This window comes from Symphalangus syndactylus, chromosome 18 (genome assembly GCF_028878055.3).
Source record: "Symphalangus syndactylus isolate Jambi chromosome 18, NHGRI_mSymSyn1-v2.1_pri, whole genome shotgun sequence".
NCBI classification, from domain to species: domain Eukaryota; kingdom Metazoa; phylum Chordata; class Mammalia; order Primates; family Hylobatidae; genus Symphalangus; species Symphalangus syndactylus.
In genome coordinates this window covers 78,632,945-78,653,258 of record NC_072440.2, presented here as the reverse complement: position 1 = coordinate 78,653,258, position 20,314 = coordinate 78,632,945, and the positions used below count along the sequence as shown (strand labels likewise).

The 20,314-nt window shown below is 39.8% G+C and overlaps 1 protein-coding gene across 11 annotated transcripts in view; it reads left to right on the top strand.

Annotated features, from left to right (window-relative positions):
* The window catches only part of RASGRP3 (RAS guanyl releasing protein 3), an 86,444-nt gene that overhangs the window by 21,228 nt on the left and 44,902 nt on the right, over positions 1–20,314 (top strand). For 4 of the 11 annotated variants that reach the window (XM_055251450.2, XM_063623742.1, XM_055251452.2 and 1 more), the window contains exons 2-4: positions 15,367–15,499; positions 18,662–18,858; positions 20,179–20,281. In XM_055251450.2, coding sequence (XP_055107425.1) covers positions 18,789–18,858; positions 20,179–20,281 — 173 coding nt within the window. In that variant the 5' untranslated portion in view covers positions 15,367–15,499; positions 18,662–18,788. Of the gene's footprint in view, positions 1–12,207; positions 12,422–15,366; positions 15,500–18,661; positions 18,859–20,178; positions 20,282–20,314 lie in introns of all 11 variants that reach the window. The other 7 variants (XM_063623741.1, XM_063623747.1, XM_063623748.1 and 4 more) reach the window with 3 other exon arrangements.

Genomic DNA, 20,314 nt, shown 5'->3' with positions numbered 1-20,314 from the left:
TTGGGTTAATATGGAATGTGTGATTTTATTTTAGGATCCACAGCACATTGAAGTAAGATATTGCTGATGTCAGGCTTATGGCATCTGTAGTCATCTTGCTGTGAATATGGTCCTTAATAAAGAATTCATTAGAATGATTCAGATAGGGCCTATGTTACAACAAAGATTTGGAGATCTGGATATATCTAGATAACATGAGGAATTTTCTAGTTGTCAAAAAATAAATGTTTGGGCTGGGCACAGTGGCTCACACCTGTAATCTCAGCACTTGGGAGGCTGAGGTGGGTGGATCACTTGAGGTCAGGAGTTCAAGACCAGCCTGGGCAACATGGTGAAACCCTGTCTTTACCAAAAAATACAAAAATTAACAAGGTGTGGTGGCACATGCCTGTAGTCCCAACTACTCAGGAGGCTGAGATGGGAGAATCACTTGAATCCAGGAGGCAGAGGTTGCAGTGAGCCAAGATTGCGCCACTTCACTCCAGCCTGGGTGACAGAGTGAGACCTTATCTTAAAAACAAAACAAAACAAACCAACAAAAAAAAAACAAACCCGTACTCCCATCACATTGCTTTAGATGCATGAAAGCAATACGTTTTGGGTCTTGAGTATTTCTTGACATTTCAAGTGTAAATATAGCTTTAGATATTTCAGCACTTTTTTCCTACTCATTGATTTTTTTTTAATGGTAGCTTTTTTTCTTTTTCTCCCAATTCAAGTACGTAGTAATAAGTTAATGTGAGATTTGTGCATTTTAATTTGTATTTTTCTGTTTTAATAATATAATAAAATATTTTGTGTTGCATTTAGTAGTAAAGAAGTATCTTTTTACCTAAATGCTTGGTGAATACTTTCAAGTTTTGCATGATTAATAGTTAAAGGGTGCTAAGATAATTAAATAAATATATACATTCTCTGTTTCCTGAACTGGAGATTAGAAACAAAGTTTGAAAAGCCAGTAGAAATGAGATATTGTGGTGAGATAAAGATTGGCAAGGGTCTAAAGCTGTGAACTTGCAGACTTGTGAAATCTCCACAAATTACCACAGAAGCTGATGAGGTTCTCTTTTTAATTTTAGTCCCAGCTTGGTTTCACTTACTATTTCAACTCTTCAGCATCCTTATTATGGCTAGTAGATCTGTTAGCAAAACTTCCTTGGTGGAACTGTTTTTGTGTAATATCCACTCCCCCAAATTGTTTTAGGGACATTAATAACCTGACATGCATTTATTTTCATTCTACAGAAGAATAAATGCAATGTCCAGACTTGGATCCCATTCAAGATTCACTGGTCTATAACTGACATTTCTAAATGTATCTACTGAAATCTCCTGCTCTTTAACCTCTTTGTGGGAAGATATGTGTCTTTGTATTCCCTTGAGTAATTTCTGTGTGTGTTTAATAAATACTTCTTAAAAATTAGATTGTAAATTGATCAATAAAGATATCATTGAATGGTTTGGGTGGTGTGCCCAGAGATAGCTAGTTTTAACCTACAAAAATAATGAATAATACAGAGTAAGAAGCATATTGTAGAATTTTCATTTAAGAAAATATGGACTAAATCATAGAAGAAATGGGATTTAAACTAGTTCTCATTTCATGATACAAATTTCTAGCCTACACTGCCTTTTTCCCCTCCCTTTCTCCAGCCCTTCTTTCCTCTCTCCCTTCTCTCTTTCTTTCCTTTCTTTGCAAAGTGGGTATATGTAGGTAAAATGTATGTGGCTTAAGAATTTGAGAGGAGTGACAGAAATAGGAATCATTGCATCCCTCAGTAGAGGGCATTTTTTGATCCCTTACCAAGAAAATGATAAGAGCAGCTAACACTCATTGAGGGCGTACTACGCGGCAGTTAATAAGCACTTTACCTGTTATTAACTTATTTAGTTCTCATAACAACCCTACAACACAGACATTATTATTATTCTATCATACAGATAAAGATACAGACACACAGTAAATTAAATAACTTGCCCCCAAACCACACAGTTAGAAAGTTCAAGAGTTGAATTTGATCCCAGTGGTCTGGCTCTAGAGTCCAGGCTCTTACCCATTACGTTGTACTTAGAAAAGAACTCACTAAAGAACGAGAAAAATGTGTAAGGCCAGCAAGGAAGGACTATGTTGGGTTATGTCACATGGGCTTTCACAGAAGCTTTCATTATGATGTTCAGAACATGATAGTCCCTCTCTCCCCTTCAAAATGGTTTTGAGTGAAAGAATGAACAAATATATACTTTTATACCAACTTGAAGACCTCACCATCCTGTGAGCCTGCCCGTGTTTCCATGCCTCCCTGCCTTCTTCAGTGCCATTTTCTCTGTGTGCAGCGTTCTCCTTCTTTTCTCTGCCCGGTGCATCCCTGCTTGTGCGGCTAGGCACAGCTCAGTTCTATGAGTCACCTTGTTTTTACCTCTCTCATAACACTTTCATAATGCCCCGGATCATAACTTCTGTCCATGTGTGCCCCCTGTTTAGATCCTCAAGCCTCCGAGATCACAATCTGTGCCTGACATATACTTGTACCTCCGCCATGGTGTTAATCATAGTGTCTGGCACAGAAATAAGTGTTTATTCAACAGAAAAGAAAGTGACTGGAAAAGTATTCATTGTAATTTTATCCTCTTTAACAATCTGTAATACTAAAAATTGGGAAGCATATCTTGAAATTCCATTATGGGCCTGTTAATATAAAAAGAATAAATGTATTCAGTAATCGAAAGAGAAACATCAAGACAAGAATAAGGTTAGGCTCATCCCCAGCCCCCTCCCATTTCTGACCTCTGTTTCTCTCCTAAGATTCACCCTATCCCTGGTCTTAGCCCCATCCTGGACAGTGAGTCCCTCCCTAAGGCAAACCACCTATCTCCCTGGCCTTGTCCAGACACCTAATCCTCACTCTATATAGTGACTGAAACCCCAGTTTTTGGCCAGGCGTGGTGGCTCAATCTCAGCGCTTTGGGAGGCTGAGGTGGGCAGACCGCCTGAGCTCAGGAGTTCACGACCAGCCTGGGCAACATGATGAAACCCCATCTCTACCAAAAATACAAAAATTAGCTGGGTGTGGTGGTGCGCACATGTGGTCCCAGCTACTCAAAAGGTGAGGTGGGAGAATTGCTTGAACCCAGGAGGTGGAGGTTGCAGTGTGCCAAGATCACGCCACTGCACTCCAGCCTGGGCAACGGAGCGAGACCCCGTCTCAAAAAAACCAAACCAAAACAAAACAAAACCAAAACTAGTTTTTGGTATCTCAATGCACAATGTTAATTAAGTAGCAAAATCTTGGCATTTAAAAAATCTGAAATATTTACATAAATGGTTTGACCCAAATCACTTGTAAGGGTCAACTGATTTGGATCAAATCACCTATGTCTTGAGCTATACTCAGAGAATTACATGCCCCATTAAAATATCAAATCCAAAAAAAAAAAAACATAGAAGATAAGATTAGAGAAGAAAATTAAAGAAGAAACCAATTAGAAGTTTAGAGAGCATGTCAAAAGAATATGATGGCAGAGAAAAGTAGTCATATAAAGATATCAGGCACACTTCTGGGCTAGGGGATAGAAAAAATAGTTTTGTTCTTAAGCCAATGGAGAGACCAACAGAACCATTCAGTAACATAAATTTTACAAAGCTAAAGGAAGTCAGTATGCTGAGTGCCAAAATCCACCGGGAAGGGTGAGGAGGGAGGAGGAGAATTCTGGAAAAGTGAGTAGGGGATTGCCAAGCATAAGTATTGGGAGAGGAGAGACATTCAAAAAAGTAAAGAAACAATGTGTGCAAAGCATGGGGTCTGTGAAACCAGAGTTCCCTTTCACAGCAGTATCACATGTGCTGGAGTAAAGAGAGGATAGAGGAGGGAGGGAATGCAGGGGACAGGCTTTGTATGCCATGGAAAGGACTTTCTATTTATGTAAGACCACAGGGAACTGTGGAAGAATTTTGGAGACAGGAGTTCTGCAATCAATCTGATAATTTGGAAAGATTGATTTGGGCCTAGGAGAGAGGGGAGATAAACAGGAACTGAGAACCAATCTAGAAGTCTGAGAAGTGAGCCACTGCAGTGGGCCAGGGGAAACGGGTCAACAGCTTGAACCCAGGAGAGGCGGTGGAGACGAAGGGCAATGGGCGAGTAGAAGAAACAACTGGGAGGTAGGTGATCCGACTTGGGTATGAGGGATGGCAAAAGAGGGTGCTAGGAAATCTAGGGTGAGTCCCAAGTTTCTGGCATGGAATACTGGGAGGCAGGTTGAGCCATAGACCAAGGAAGGAAATATAGGAGATACGGCAGGTTAAAAATGTGAGAAAGAGGTGGGTGCGGAGGCTCATGCCTGTAATCCCAGCACTTTGGGAGGCCGAGGCAGGCGGATCACAAGGTCAGGAGTTTGAGACCAGCCTGGCCAACATGGTGAAACCTCCATCTCTAATAAAAATACAAAAAGTAGCCGGACATGGTGGTGCGGACCTGTAATCCCAGCTATTCAGGTGGCTGAGGCAGGAGAATCCCTTGAACCTGGGAGGCGTAGGTTGTAGTGAGCCGAGATCACACCACCTGCACTCCAGCCTGGCAATAGAGCAAGACTCCATCTCGAAAAACTAAATAAATAAAATAAAGTGCACAGTTCAATGGTATTTAGTGTATTCACAAGGTTCTTCAACGACTACCGCTATCAAATTGGACAGCAATTTTATCACTCCAAAAAGAAACGGTGAACCCACCGCAGTCACTTCCCATTCCTGCCTTCCCTCAGTGCCTGGCAACCACTAATCTCCTTTCTGTTGCTATAGATTTGCCTATTCTAGATATTTTCTATAAATGGAGTTGCACAATATGTGGCCTTCTGTGTCTGGCCTCTTTCACTTAGCATAACGTTTTCAAGGTTCATCTATATTGTAGCATGTATCAGTACCTTGTTCCTTTTTATCATTAAATAATATTCCATTGTATGGAGATACTTCATTTTGTTTATCCATTTATCGATTGATAGACATTGGGTTGTTTTCACTTTGGGGAAATTATGAATAATACTGCTATGAACATTTTTCAATTCTCTTGGGTATGTACCTAGGAATGAATTTGCTAGATCATATGATAACTCTATGTTTAAGTTTTTGAGGAGCTACCTAACTCATTTCCAAAGTGACTGTACCATTTTACATTTCCACTAGCGATGGATGAGGGTGAGATACGAAAACTTACCCAAATGTTAAGTAAAACTTGTCCAAAGTCACATGCTAGTATGTAGAAGAGCTAGGATGCAATCCCAAGTCTGCCTGTCTCCAAACCCTACTCCCTTCCTCTGTAGTTTGCGTGTAGCTGGTCTCTTTTCGGTTTGGAGTCATCATCATAGAGGTGGTAGTTGAAGCCACTTCTGTGGATGAGTTCAGCATGGAGACCTGAGAACCGTTGGTAGTTTAGAGGCCAGCAGTAGGAGAGGAGTCTGCAGATGAGACGATGAAGGTATGACCAGAGGCATAAAAGAAAAACCAGGGAAGAGATGTTGCCAGGAAAACCAACCAAAAGGAGAATTTAAGGGAGGGTGTGGTCAAGAAGTACTACACTGCGGCTGAGCCTTAGCGTAAGAAGACAATGAAGAGAGCTTAGCGGGTGTAATGACTTTTGCCAGAGTAGTTTGAATGGAGTATGAGGGCAGGAAGTAGAAGGGGAGTTAGATAGAGCTTGATTTGGGTGGTCTGAAGAGAGGATAAAATAGAACCAGCAAATTCTACTTGGCTGTGAGGGATGAGAGAGATGGCCAGTAGAGGTTGCTAAATTTTGTTTGTTTGTTAGTGTTTGGTTTTGGTCAGAAGACACCTCACGTTTACTTATGTAGAGGAAATACAAGGGGAGTTACAAGCTAGAGGAAGGAGAATTGGTAAGATGCATGAACTCTAGACAGTTACACCAGGGAACTAGTGAAGAGAGAAGAAAGGCATGGTGCTGTTTCTGAGTGTGGAGGTGGGTGGGGGGTGGGGGGTGCAGATACCTTCATATGGCAGGTCAAGGGAAATTAGTTCACTCTGAGCTTCCCTTCATTTGTCTTAATTTGCCCACACTTTAGTAAATTACAATTGATTAATTCCTCCTTTTACAACCTACCAACAACATCCTTATTCCCATTCCTTGGTCTCTTTTAACTCTCTCTTTCTTTTTGAGATGGAGTCTCCTTCTGTTGCCCTGTTGCCTAGTCTGGAGTGCAGTTGCAGAATCTTGGCTCACTGCTCACTACAACCTCCACCTCCCGGGTTCAAGGGATTCTCCTGCCTCAGCCTCCCAAGTAGCTGGGACTCCAGGCACGCACCACCACACCCAGCTAATTTTTTTGTATTTTTAGTAGAGATGGGGTTTCACCATATTGTTCAAGCTGGTCCCGAACTCTTGACCTCAGGTGATGCGCTCACCTTGGCCTCCCAAAGTGCTGGGATTACAGGTGTGAGCCACCATGGTCAACCTTCCTCTAAATCTTTAACTTTTACTTTATGAAAAGCTAGCTTTTTCTCCCTCTTTCTTTCTCATTCTCTGTCTCTCTAGATCCACTAATGAGTCCAAAATACCCATCAGAAACCCTAGTTTCTCAGAGTTGTGGCATTTCTGAAAGCTAATCTGGCATGGTAGCAAACCAGTCTATCAACCTCCAAAATTCTTAAGAACTCCCAAAGTTCTCTTTTAGCATTTTGACAGGCTGTTTTGCATATGTAAATCTGTTATTAATCCATTTATAATATTGTTCTAATGGAAAATATATATTCTAAATTTCAACCACTTTACAAATTTAGTTGGGAACACTTCGCGATTTTAGGACTTCCTTTTTTCTCACTATGATTTATGCTCTTAAAACATTTTCGAAATGAATTTTTTTTTTTGTTCTGATAAGGAGGGCAGAGTCATAGTATTTATCTCATGTCAGAGATGATGAAAGTGAGCCTCAGAGAAGTTAAATGGGACCTAAGATACTACATAAATTTTCTAGTCACTTATATTTTCTTTTTTTGTAGGTATGGACTGTGATTCCATTTCAGGAGTAAGGTGAAATTAGTTGATGTCTTAGATGGGAGGAAGACAGATATCATTGCCTCTTGAGATTTGTTTTTCTTTTAGAGAAAAGAAGAACCATTTGCTGCAGGAAAAACATCTGAAATAAAAGGGAATGACAAAGTCATTAAGTGGAGCCTTCTAATTATGGGCTTCAAGCTGTGTAACTTTATTTGGGAGCACAGAAATAATTTTAAACACACTTTTTTTTTTGGTTCCTGTACTCTACCGTTAATTGATTCCAATAAAAAGTCTAGCTCCAAATCCCTGATTTCAGAAGTAATTTCAAACTGAGACGTTACCATCCCATAAAAGAGTACTATAAACACATGGGTTTCTAAATAGGAGCAAAATGTTTTCACTTAGATGATAACACAGTACAGTTTATCTTAGAAAAGAGAAACTCATATTACATCTTCAATATCTATATATATACAAAGTTAGTGTCTAAATGGTAAAGGAAATCTATTTGTTAAAGCTTATCACTGTCAATAGTGAAACTGGATAATAAAATTAATAATAAAAATAAAGCAGCATTGTGCAACCCCTATGCTTTTTGCAATCCTTTCATTTATCTGTGCCTTTAAAAAAATCCAAAGGTGGTTCAGAACTCAATATATCCCTAACTGACCCCAATCATTTTCTCTGTCATCAGCTTTTAATCTAAATATTGTTGTCTCATGTGTATTCTTATTCATTTTTCACAGTGATAAATTTCTGGATTGCAAATTGCATATGTCTATCCTATGCCTAATTCTGGAATCATGTTCAGATATTTCCAACCACCTCACTGTCTGACGCTATTGGACTTAGCCTGTATTTTCTATTGTAATTTTGTGACCCATAAAGCTTAGTATCTTTCCTGTCAAGAAGGCATCCTAGATCTCCTTAGGTGGAATTTGGTCCCATTTCTGTGCTCCCGCAATGTCCTGGGCATCTGTCTCTGTCACCGGACTTAATGGACTAATTGGTTTATGATAACTGATTTATATTATGTCTCCTGCATGGGATTGTATGCTGTTGAGAATGGACTCTCTACACCTCCAGCCTATTGCTGTAAACATTGTGTTTAATGTTTAATAGACAATAAACGTTGGCTTTTGTGCCCAACCAAACTAATGCCTTTCTCTGAGAACCTGGAGGTCCATTTAAAGGCAATCTTTCATTATGTTAGTGCTTGTTGCTGCATTCCTGTGTAGCAACTTAGAATTTCTGTTTTCAAATCCTTTCCCCTTGTTTTTAGCGCAGTCAGCTTCCACTCCCAGCCTAGAGTGATGGTAGTTTGGGAGAGATTTTGTAGTCCAGGCTACACCTTCTGTTCACATTCTCTTGCTTTTTAGGGGCTTTCCATGTAATGTCTTCATTCCCTTGGAGCCTCTTTTGTGTAGATTCTATCCTTGGAGATTGTCATCTGGATCCAGTGGGATGATCCCTAAGAATTTTACTTATGCAGTTGTTAAAAATGCCCTCCTGTTCATAGTGAGCACATGAAGCAGAGCACGTTGGTATTGGCACCAAGTACTAAACAGAAGTCAATAACCAGCTCAGAGCTCATCTCACAAGACCTCATTGCATTTTTTGGTGAGAATTAAGTAACAAGCAAGATTTAGCTGCATTTTAGTTATTGCTGGATTGTTTGGGAGGAGCCTGGCCTCCCAGAGTTTGTTGGGGAAAAATCTCAACACTGTGATCAACATGAAGAGCACCTAAATGATTCCTTCTCTTCCTCCTCCTCCATATCATCATCATCATCATCATCACCACCACCACCACCACCACCATTATGATCAGCATCAAATCCACTCAGAAGTAAATGGAACAACAAAGGAGTAAGGGAATGTGACTTTATTTCAGGGAATTTGAGACCAGGTACTTCCAGAGCATTAGGACCACAGATAGGACTTTTTTTTTTTTTTTTTTTTTTTTTTTTTGAGACAGAGTTTTGCTCTTGTTGCCCAGGCTGGAGTGCAATGGCATGGTCTTGGCTCACCAGAACCTCTGCTTCCCAGGCTCAAGCAATTCTCCTGCCTCAGCCTCTGAGTAGCTGGGATTACTGGCATGAGCCACCACTCCCGGCTAATTTTATATTTTTAGTAGAGACGGGGTTTCTCCATGTTGGTCAGGCTGGTCTCAAACTCCTGACCTCAGGTGATCCGCCCACCTCAGCCTCTCAGAGTGCTGGGATTACAGGCGTGAGCCACCATGCCCAGCCAGCAGGATTCTTCGGAATACAATATTGATATTTTTGAGAGAAGAAAATATTGATCTTTAAAAAAATGATTTTCCCAAAGTTTAAAATTTTAACTTCTGAGCCTCAAGTTTCCTAGTTCTGGGTCTTACTTTGGGGCATTATTTGGAAAGTGAACACTCAGGTTGCCATAGTAGGTCATAATCCTTCAATGTGGTTGAATGTGTCCATCTGGAAGCCATCCAACTGCAGGTGTCTAGCATGTGTATATGTCATTTCCCTGCTATGTTCGGCTGCAGCCAAATGCTAGGAAAATACCCCATTGGTGGGACTTTGGAATTTCATGGTATTTATTACTAAAGCTTCTCTAAGATTCTCATTTCATGTTCAACTTATGTCAGGTAGCTGTAAATATGTTGGTTTGGTTGCCAATATTCAATACCAGTAACCAAGAAAACATAAATAAAATGCAGTTAAGCCTTGTTACTTGTTACCAGAAAATGCAACAAGGCCTTATGAGATGAGCTCTGAGCTGGTTATTGACTTCTGCTCAGTACTTGGTACCAGTGATTCCCTGAGTTGCCAAGCTTGCCGTAATAGTGAAGGTTATTCATTTTCAGACAATAGGGCCAGTGATAGAATGCTTACCAGCCAAACACAGGGAATAACAAACCTTTGTTTTAGACAATGTCTAGAAATTGATCTAATGGGCAGGCCTTAACAACAGCTAAAATTTTTGTGGGTAGTAGAAAAATATAAATTTTTGGAGTTGGACTTGGCTTTGAAACTTAACTAGTAATATGATACTGGACAAGTAATTAACTTCTCTAGGCCTCAATTTCCTTATCCATGAAATGGAGATAATAAGACCTTAGCTTTCGGGGTGTTATAAGGTTTAAAGATAATATAGGTAATTTTCCCAACATTATTTCTGTCACATTACATTGCTACCAACAAATGGTATTTTTAGATGCTGTTATTACTTCATTTTCTAAAATCCAGCACAATGTTGATTATTAATTCCCCATTAACTTACTGAAATCTCTTTTCAGGATAAAACAGACAGACAACAAAAATTTTAAAATCTAGGAAAATCCTATTATCACATTAAATAAACACATCCAATGCAAGAAGGACAAAAAATGTATTTTAGAGTTGAAAATTACAGTATTAAGCATGGGTCCTTCCTACTGTCATTGTTAAATAACCTTTGGAGATACTGCTTCACCACCCATAAATATGGGGGATTTTAGTCTTCATGTCATCAGTTGTGGTCCATTTACAATGAGTGAACTTTGCCATAAGCACCAGGCCCATTTCTTATATTCATACTATCCCAGTAGGTTTGTGATAGAAACAAGTTTGACAGTGATGACAGTATGACTTTGGTGGAGCACACTGGGAAGAACACGTGATTGACGAAAATAAAATAGAAAGAGAAATTCAAAGAACAGAGGAGTGAACTTAAAAGGAATGAGAAGGAAAATTTAAACAGAAACAAGACCAATGCAGAAATAAACAAAGAATTTCAAATATAAAGAGTCAACCGAGGCCAGGCACGGTGGCACACGCGTGTAATCCCAGCACTTTGGGAGGCCAAGGCAGGCAGATCACTTGAGGTCAGGAGTTCAGGACCATCCTGGCCAACATGGTGAAACCCCATCTCTACTAAAAATACAAAAATTACCTGGGCATGATGGCGTGTGTCTGTAATCCCAGCTACTCGGAAGGCTGAGGTAGGAGAATTGCTTGAAACTGGGGGGCAGAGGTTGAAGTGAGCCGAGATCACACCACTGCACTCCAGCCTGGGTGACAGAGCAAGACTCAGTTAATGAGAGCATTGGAGAGTGTGAGTGGTGGGGCAGAGATGCAGAAAGCCTAGTGGGGAAGGTGGGGATCATAAGAAAGGTGGCTCAGGTGGTAGTTACCAGAATGTAATATTTTGGATCAAGTCAAAGGATGGGAGAGAAATGGTTTTCTCGAGACGGAGTCTCTCTCTGTTGCCCAGGGTGGAGTGCAGTGGCAGGATCTCGACTCCCTGCAACCTCTGCCTCCCAGGTTCAGGTGATTCTCCTGCCTCAGCCTCCTGAGAAGCTGGGATTATAGGCATGTGCCACCACGCCTGGCTACTTTTTGTATTTTTATTAGAGATGGAGGGGTTTCACCATGTTGGCCAGGCTGGTCTCGAACTCCTGACCTCAAGTGATCCACCCGCTGCAGCCTCCCAAAGTGCTGGGATTACAGGCGTGAGCCGCCGTGCCTGGCCTATATCTGGATTTTTAAAAGATTCTTCCAGCTGAAGAATGGAGAAAGATTGTAGTAAAGACCTATACTGAGGATGGGGAAACCAGTTAGTAATTGGTTAAAATCATTCAGGCAAGAGCATGTGTCCATGGAGATGGGAAAGAAGTGTTGGTTGCAGAATTTCTTTTGAAAATAGATTCAGAAAGATTTACTGATCCATTGGCTATGGGGAATGATCAGAATCAAGGATAGTTCCCAGATTTCTAGCTAGATATTTGGTTGGCTGATGGTGCCATTCCCCTGCGATTGAGAAATTGAGAGTGGAGGGGAGGAGAAACAAGTTTGTGGGAGGAAAATGATGAGTTCACTTTGGCCGTATTGATTTAAAGATGACTGAGACTCCAAGGAGAAATTTTGTTTTAAATGATTTCCCTTGATCATATCAAGGGGAAATTTTGAGTTAACGTCTAGATACCCATTACAGACTTTTGAGTTAAGACCTGGGCATCTTTAAGTGCTAAGAGTTAGCAGGAAAAAGAAACATTGGAGGAAGAGGCAGAAGAGTGAGAAGTTAATTCACGTAACATGGTCCCTGGGAGGACAAGAGTAAGGGATCCAGGCACAGGTAGAGGGATTGACCTTGGATAAAGAAGAGGGCCACTTCTTTCAATGCAATAGCAGGAGAGATCCCCAAAAAGGGCATCCATGTAGGTAAATTTCTCATTTTTATGGAAGGAAATCAAGGAAGTTTCTGTCTGGCAACTTCCATTTACTCTAAAAAGGAGACACGGTCATCTGCCAGAAGGTATGATGGATACAGTTCTGAGGTTTATCAAGAGGAGAAAATGTACAAAAGCCATCGTGAAAAGAGAAGAAAGGAACCAGAATTATCAGGATTATTTCTGTCAAGAGTAGAAGGCTGATGTTTCTCGTTTCTCTTCTCCTGGAGGTATTTGTTTGTTTTTTATTGTTGTTGTTGTTGTTGTTTTTGAGAGGAAGTTTAGTGTTCCTTGCTTTTTGGGCTATTGTGTCACCTACCCATGTCATGTTTCTAAAATTATTTCAGATAACTTCTGGAACAATGTATATGGCAAATCTCCCCTGCATTCAAGAAGCAATTCTGAGTTTCTGTTGTTATGGTCTAGTTACACTTTCCATAAGTCCGAGCCTCAGAACTAAAGCAAGGTTGGCATTTGTTAGGTGGTGTCCTCACCAGGGCACAGATCCTAGCTCCCATTTCACCTAGTTTTGCTTGATATGGTGAAGAGGACGTTAAGATTCCATTGGAAATAAAATAATAAGAAAATCAGGCAGGGTGTGGTGGCTCATGCGTGTAATCTCAGCACTTTGGGAGGCCGAGGTGGGTGGATCACTTGAGGTCAGGAGTTTGAGACCAGCCTGGCCAACATGGGGAAATGTCCGTTTCTACTAAAAATACAAAAATTAGACAGGTGTGGTGGCACATGCTTGTAATCCCAGCTACTTAGGAGGCTGAGGTGGGAGAATCACTTGAACCTGGGAGGCGGAGGTTGCAATGAGCTGAGATCACGCCACTGCACTCCAGCCTGGGTAACAGAGCAAGACCATCTCAAAAAAAAAAAAAAAATCCAGATGTGATCATGCCACTCTCCTTTCAAACAATGGCTTCCCGTTGCCCTTTGGATAAAGGATATACTCCTTACTAAAGCTTACAATACTGTCATGAGCTACTTCCACTGATGTTTTAGTCTCATCTCTTGCCATAACACTTTAGTCATTGTAAATGTCTTTTCGATTTCTCATAATTGCCATCTTCTTTACTAAGCTAAAACTCCTCAGGCTTCTAGACTAAATTAGTGCCCCTTCCTACCTGCTCTGTGCTCCATAAGATATTTTATTGTCATTGTTCCTTTAATTCTTTGCTAGACTATAGAGGCAAGGATTGTATCTGTCTTGCTTATCCATTTATCCTTCGCTTCCCCAACACCAACCCCTTCTACTAGCCACTCTAGTATTCTGTTCAGTGTCTGGTGTCTAGTAGATCCTCAGTAAGTATTTATCAAATAAATTAATTGTCTTTCAGAGTTTTTATTATTTCATTTACTAAACTCAATCTTAATTCTCCTATGGAGTATCAGGTAATATAATCACAGCACTTTAAAAAAAAATCTCATGTCTGTGGTGGTAAAGGGAAATTAAGCTTGCATATTTCCAGAACAATGAATGCTGACATCTTTGGCATTAATCTTTAAGACTTCAATGTTTGTAACAATTACCACTTGTATTCGTGAAGGATTAGTCATTTAGAGAAATCTTTTTGTCTCCATATGGAGGTCATGTGAATGTAAAGATATTTATGTAGTCATTTATGCATAAAGATAATAACTGCCATTGGCAGGGAAGGATCTTCAAGAAATTCTTTTATCTTGGAATAGAGATAATGTGATAGACAAGACAATCGTTGAAAGTTCTAACGTGGCCAACATCATTTCAAAATGATTTGTTGAATACTTACTAGTTACAATATTTCACCTTATAAATCCTACAATTCTAGAGCCAAGAGAAAGCTTCCCTGTCATTTTGGCATACTTCCTAGATACTGTCTGGGAATTTAGTCTACAACATCTCTGACAGTCATGACCTAACTTTGGCTTGAGAACCTTTGGGAATTGGAGTCCCTTGCTGGTGAGGCTGCCTGGCCCACCAATAGGTGCTCCAGTGTCATCGTATTTTTTCTTCGAATATCTTTTCTCTTCTCTAAACGAACACCTCTCTCCCTTTCGCTTCTACAAATTGGTCCTCTACTTCAGGCCTCAACTTAAAAGACTTTTAATACGGGAGGGGAAGAAGTAGTGCAGGTAAAATGAGACCCTTTCCCTGAGCACTCAGCGTTCTGCAGGCTCCGTGATGGATTCACTTTACGTGACCTCACTAACTCCTTAAACAGTCTAGTGAAGTACGCAGCATTATGACATTTTACTCAGAGATAAGTCAGACTTTCCCCATTCGGTTACCTAAAGTTGAAACCCATTTTTTTTTAACGGAGAGGTTCTGAGTCAAGAGCCTGGTATGCTCATTTATATCTGTTAATGAACAGTTACATGGAGTTGGCTACCTTTCATTATTTCTAAAATTGGGAGCACAGTTCTTATTGCCCTAGGCAACCTCAGAAGGATGTTTTTTGACAATAGAGGCTTCACAAGTCATGTTAATTAACGTCCTTTTGCTACGGGAACATATCATAGCCTTTGAAATCATGCCCAACAAAACTCTATTGGCCTTTAAAAATAACACTTTTCTTTTAGAAATAATTCAAACCCTAGGAGAAATTGGGCTTATTGTGTCCCTTTCAGACTTGGGAGAAAATGTGTATGCTGGAGAGCAATAATTTTCATGGCAGCCGGAGAGTACCTATCAACACTACAGCAAGTCCTAAACGAACAGCAACTCCTCAAGTCCCCATCGGGAGACTGAACAACCTGCTCTAAAATAACATTGACATTCATGTTGAGACAATCAGTAGTGATTTAGGGTCAGAGTTCAGTGTCACAACCACAGACTGTTTTAAGGATTTACTAACATTTCAATGTTTGGAAATTCTTAATGAGTAATCCACTGATATAAGTATATTTGTATGAAATAGTAGTTTACACTATGTGTATAGAACTTGGTTTTGTCGCATATGTGGGTTTTTAATAGGCTGCAAAAAGCTCACTTGATGTTAAAAAAATTGTGTTACCAAATAACTATTTTGAATATTTGCCCTTGTTAATTGATGTTGTGGGTGAAGTTTAGACAAAATCTCAAATACCACCTATAACTCAAAGTTTTTGAAAATGCCTTAACACAATGTGGATTCTTTGGGGTTATCGTGATCTAATTCCATATGGGGGTTTCTTTCTGTTCTTTTGTCAGGTTCCCCAAAGTACTTAACATTCAGGTTGAATAAACCAGTTCTACAGACCGCTTCTTCTGTGCATTTCCCAATGATGCTAACTGCCCTTAAAATTCTTTCAGATTTGGAACTGTATCTGTATGGAAACAACAGGTAAGTATTTCTTTAAATTGTCATAAATTATGTAAGAATTCTCATAAAAATTAAATATGCCTAGAGAAACTAAAAGGAACATGCTATGATGTTAATAGGAGTTATCTTTAGCTGATGAGATTAGGGATAACTTTTTCCTTAATGTCCTATTTTAAATAATAAGTGTATATTGCTTTTGTAATAAAGAAGCCTTATTTTGAAAAAGGCAGTTGTAGACACAATAATGTCCACACGTAGGAAATGAGATCTCAGGTAAATGTGCAGGTGACAGAAGGTGGAGCAGAGACTCAGACACATCTAGTGATTGCAGAAACAGATTGTAACCTGGTAGCCCTGCCCACCTGGCCCATCATGTGCCAGTTTCTTTGCAGATCAGAAATAGAACCCTAAACATGGTGATGAATCTTTGGTTCCAGGTTATCTCTAACCCCTTCTGGGGATGTCAGCACCTTCCTCAGACAGCTCAGCTGAATAATTTTGGTTTTGAATTGAGAAACCAGTTTAGTCTAGGCCTATTTGTTCTAAGTAATATGTCTACTGTTCAGTGAGTAACAGGATAAAAAAAAATGTCTGTATACACATGAAGGTAATCAAACTCGTTAATTGTTCAATCTTGACTTTTAAGAGTACTGATAGAGTTTACATTAGAGGAATCAGAGAAGTTCTGTCCCAGAATGTCTTGGAAAAGGCAAGTTCTGATGATGAATATAGGCAGATTCTATTAAGTTTAGAAAACTGGCAGAAATTTTTGTCCCAGTGATGTTTACTTAAAGCTGATTTAGTAAACAAACTTTAAAAAGTCTCTTAAAAATGTATGGTATCTATACACACTCACATAAATATACTCATATTCAAAGACAAACCTGTGACAAGTTTCATGATATTCATTTCCTCACCCATTAATCCACTTGTTTATTAATTTAGTGAATAATTTTTGAGTATCTTTTATGTGACAAGCAAAACCTTAGGCGTTAAGGAGTATACCAGAGAACAAACACAAAAATCTCTACAATCTCAGAGCTTATGTTTATGGCACTATAGAGATTTAAAAACAAATAAACAAGTAAAATATATAGTTTGTCAGATGGTGTTAAGTGTTATGAAGAAAAATAAATCCAGGAAGGGCGGTAGGACATGCCAAGTGAGAGGTGGGTGAGAGCTGAGAGGTGCGTTATTTTAAATAGGTCAGGAAAGGCCTTACAGATAAGGTAACTTTGTTAAAATATATAAAAAAGTTAGTTCCAGATGACTTTAATAATCTGCTTTCACAAATCATTTGAGCAGCAGAATTGGGAGAGCGTTTGATTCAGCGTTTCTGCTGTTTTTATTGAACACTTGAAATAACCCTTTATTTTATGTTCTAAGAGTGGTACCTTCAGCACAAGAATCTGGTTCTTTCATAGAATGAACAGAGGGCAAACATTTTTTCCCCAGAGTTATGTGCCTGGTGAACAGACTCATTCCAATGTCACTCCAGTGGTCTCACTGAACTAATACAACCATACATATGGACATTAGGTATTTTTTCCTATTCATTCACATGTTTGTTTTCTGAAGTTGACTATGACCCTGATGAAGGTAAGAATGGGACAATGATTTGTTCATCTTGGCAGCCTCAATACCTAACCAAGTGCCTGGCATAGGTCAGGTGCTCAATGATTGCCAGTTGAATAAATAAAGTTCGAGAGTAAAATAGACATTGACTTTAAACAACTCATGAGATGAATCCTCAATGGCTGCATTTACCTACTAAAATGTCTAAAGTGGATAAATGTCTTACATCATGACAGCTTCCCTCCTGCTCCAAGTCCTGTGGGGACCTGGCATCAAGGACCTGCTCTATAAAATAAAGTGATGATATCTATCCAGCAGCGATGCTTCTGAGTGTAAGCAACTATAAGAGGCTATTGCCAATCACGTTTTCCCCATGACGGTGCTGGCAAATGGGATAGCTGTCACCCCCACATTTTCCTTCTGCCTCTGTAACTGATAATCTGTCTTACATCTTCTTTCTGAGATGATGTGGAGGAGTGACGCCCTTTACACTAGATTAGCAGGCAAAACTATGATGGTTTGTGATATCCATGCTCGTAGAAGTAGTAAGAAGAAAGGGAACACAGAAGCTTTATTTTATAGTGGAGTCCTGATTCTAGGCCTTAATAATTGTATGGTTTTGGGTAAGTTGCTAAATCACTGTGAATCCCATCACCTCATCTGTAAACTGGGAATAATAATTACTACCTCACAGCATTGTTGTGAAGGTCAAGTTCGATAATATACGCAAAGCATTTGGAATGGTGCATAGTACATAATGTGGGTGTTCAATAAATTAACAGTAGTATTTTTACCACTGCAAAGAATAATCTTACTCTCAGTTAGGCAAGTAGAATTTGTTATAGTTGTTGAATATTTATGTAATCATTGAGGATGTTTATAAATATATTTGCTTCTAAGAATTTTTTCCTTAGATATTCTTTTGTTAATATTAAACCAAGTAACATTTATAATATTCTTGAATATCTTATCACTTAAGAATATGAGGAAAGGTGGCTGGGCGCAGTGGCTCACACCTGTAGTCCTAGCACTTTGAAAGGCTGAGGTAGGTAGATCGCTTGAGCTCAGGAGTTTGAGACCAGCCTGGGCAACATGGCAAAACCCCATCTCTAGAAAAAAAAAAAAAAAAAAAAACCCCAAAAATAGCCAGGAGTGGTGGTGTGTGCCTGTAGTCCCAGCTACTTGGGGGTCAGAAGTGGGAGAATTGCTGGAACCCGGGAGGTCGAGGCTGCTGTGAGCCGAGATCGCACTACTGCACTCCTGCACTCCAGCCTGGGTGACGAAGTGAGACTCTGTCTCAAAAACAAAAACCAAAAAAAAGATATAAGGAAAGTATAAAACATTGCATTAAAAAATTTCAGCTGTGAAGTGGGATGGTATATAACGGAACATTTCCATGGTCTCCAAGCACCATCCATCCCTGGGTACAGCTTAGCAGGTATTTTGGCATCATAAAGGTTGATGTAATCTCAGTCACTATGATACTTTTCTTGTAGAAAGATACAGTCTATGGAAGTCATTATCTTTCCAGGTAAGAAAGTGATGCTGTAATGGAGTCTGAGCTCTAGTCTAATAACTTTCTCTTGTTTTTTTTTTTTTTTTTTTTAGAGTTTTCTTCAAGTACAACTAAGGACGAGTCACCACTAGGCACTAACATCGCTGACTTGCATGATTATGGAGATGGTCTATCTGATGCTGAAAATGTCTCTAGTTTTTTGACAACGGCTAAATAACCATGGGATCAAGTGGCCTTGGGAAAGCAGCAACATTAGATGAACTGCTGCGCACTTGCATTGAGATGTTTGGTATGAGCCTTTTCTTCTTTCATCTCTTTTGGATCTCTTGATGCTCTCATTTTCCTCTACTCAGAGGCAAGTTGCTTGTGGAACAGAGTTCAGTCTCTGTACCTTGGTATTTAAGGCCTTTTGAATGGACCCGGGTCTGTCTCTCCAGTTTCATTGCCCTCCATATTTCTTTCCCTTTACTGCCCACAGCTCATACACCAGTCAAACTGTCTACTTAATGTTTCTGGAACATTCTCTGCACCTTTCTACCACCATCCATTGGTCATATTCTCTTCATTGAAATTCTGCTTCAGGGCCCTCTCAGATGTTCATAGTACCATTCCTAGTCTCTTTGGTCAGGGACGCTGCTTGCCTCTTCCCCCATCCCACATCCCATTGATAGCACATGGCATATGCGTCAGTAATTATTTCTTGGTCTTTTGATTCAGACGAATGTGAGTAGCACAATTTACTACATTCTACATTCATACACGTCATATCTCCTATTAGATTATACACCTTTCAGCTGTATGCTCCTCGTGTTGTTGTTTTTGTATCCACCTCAGCATTTTGGATTATCCCTTGCACAAAGAAAGTCAACCCACATGGGAGTAGTTATTTATTAAATTGATTACTATAGAAACCAGAGTTAAACCAGAGCAGGGTTGCCAGATAGAATACAGGATGACCAGTTACATTTGAATTTCTGACAAACATTTTTAGTGTAAGTATGACCTAAATAATGCCTGGGACATACTTACAATACAGAAATTAATCATCATTTCTCTTAAATTCAAATTTAACTGATTGTCCTGAATTTCATTTATTAAAACTGTCAACTGTAGACCAGAGGAAGGGTAAGACCCACCCACCTTTACTTGCAGGGAAATACTAGCCGAAGTAGGAGGTAAAAGATCACTGGTCGGCCAGGCGCGGTGGCTCACGCCTGTAATCCCAGCACTTTGGGAGGCTGAAGTGGGCAGATCACGAGGTCAGGAGTTCAAGACCAGCCTGACCAATATGGTGAAACCCTGTTTCTACTAAAAATAGAACAATTTGCTGGGCGTGGTGGCAGGCGCCTGTAGTCCCAGCTACTCGGGAGGCTGAGGCAGGAAAATCACTTGAACCAGGGAGGTGGAGGTTGCAGTGAGCCGAGATCGTGCCACTGCACTCCAGCCTGGGTGACAGAGCGAGACTCCATCTTAAAAAAAAAAAAAAAAGGAGAGATCATTTGTCTATGAAACATTTTTGACATATGACACTATTTCTTCTCTACTGATGTTAGAAAAAGTAAAGAATAGCACTGTTATCTCCTCACTTCTTGTTTTATTTTTCTAACAGATGACAATGGAGAGCTGAATAATAGTTATTTGCCAAGAATAGTTCTACTGATGCACCGATGGTATTTATCTTCCACTGAATTGGCAGAAAAACTTCTCTGCATATATCTTTTCAACTACTGTGTAATTTTTACAAT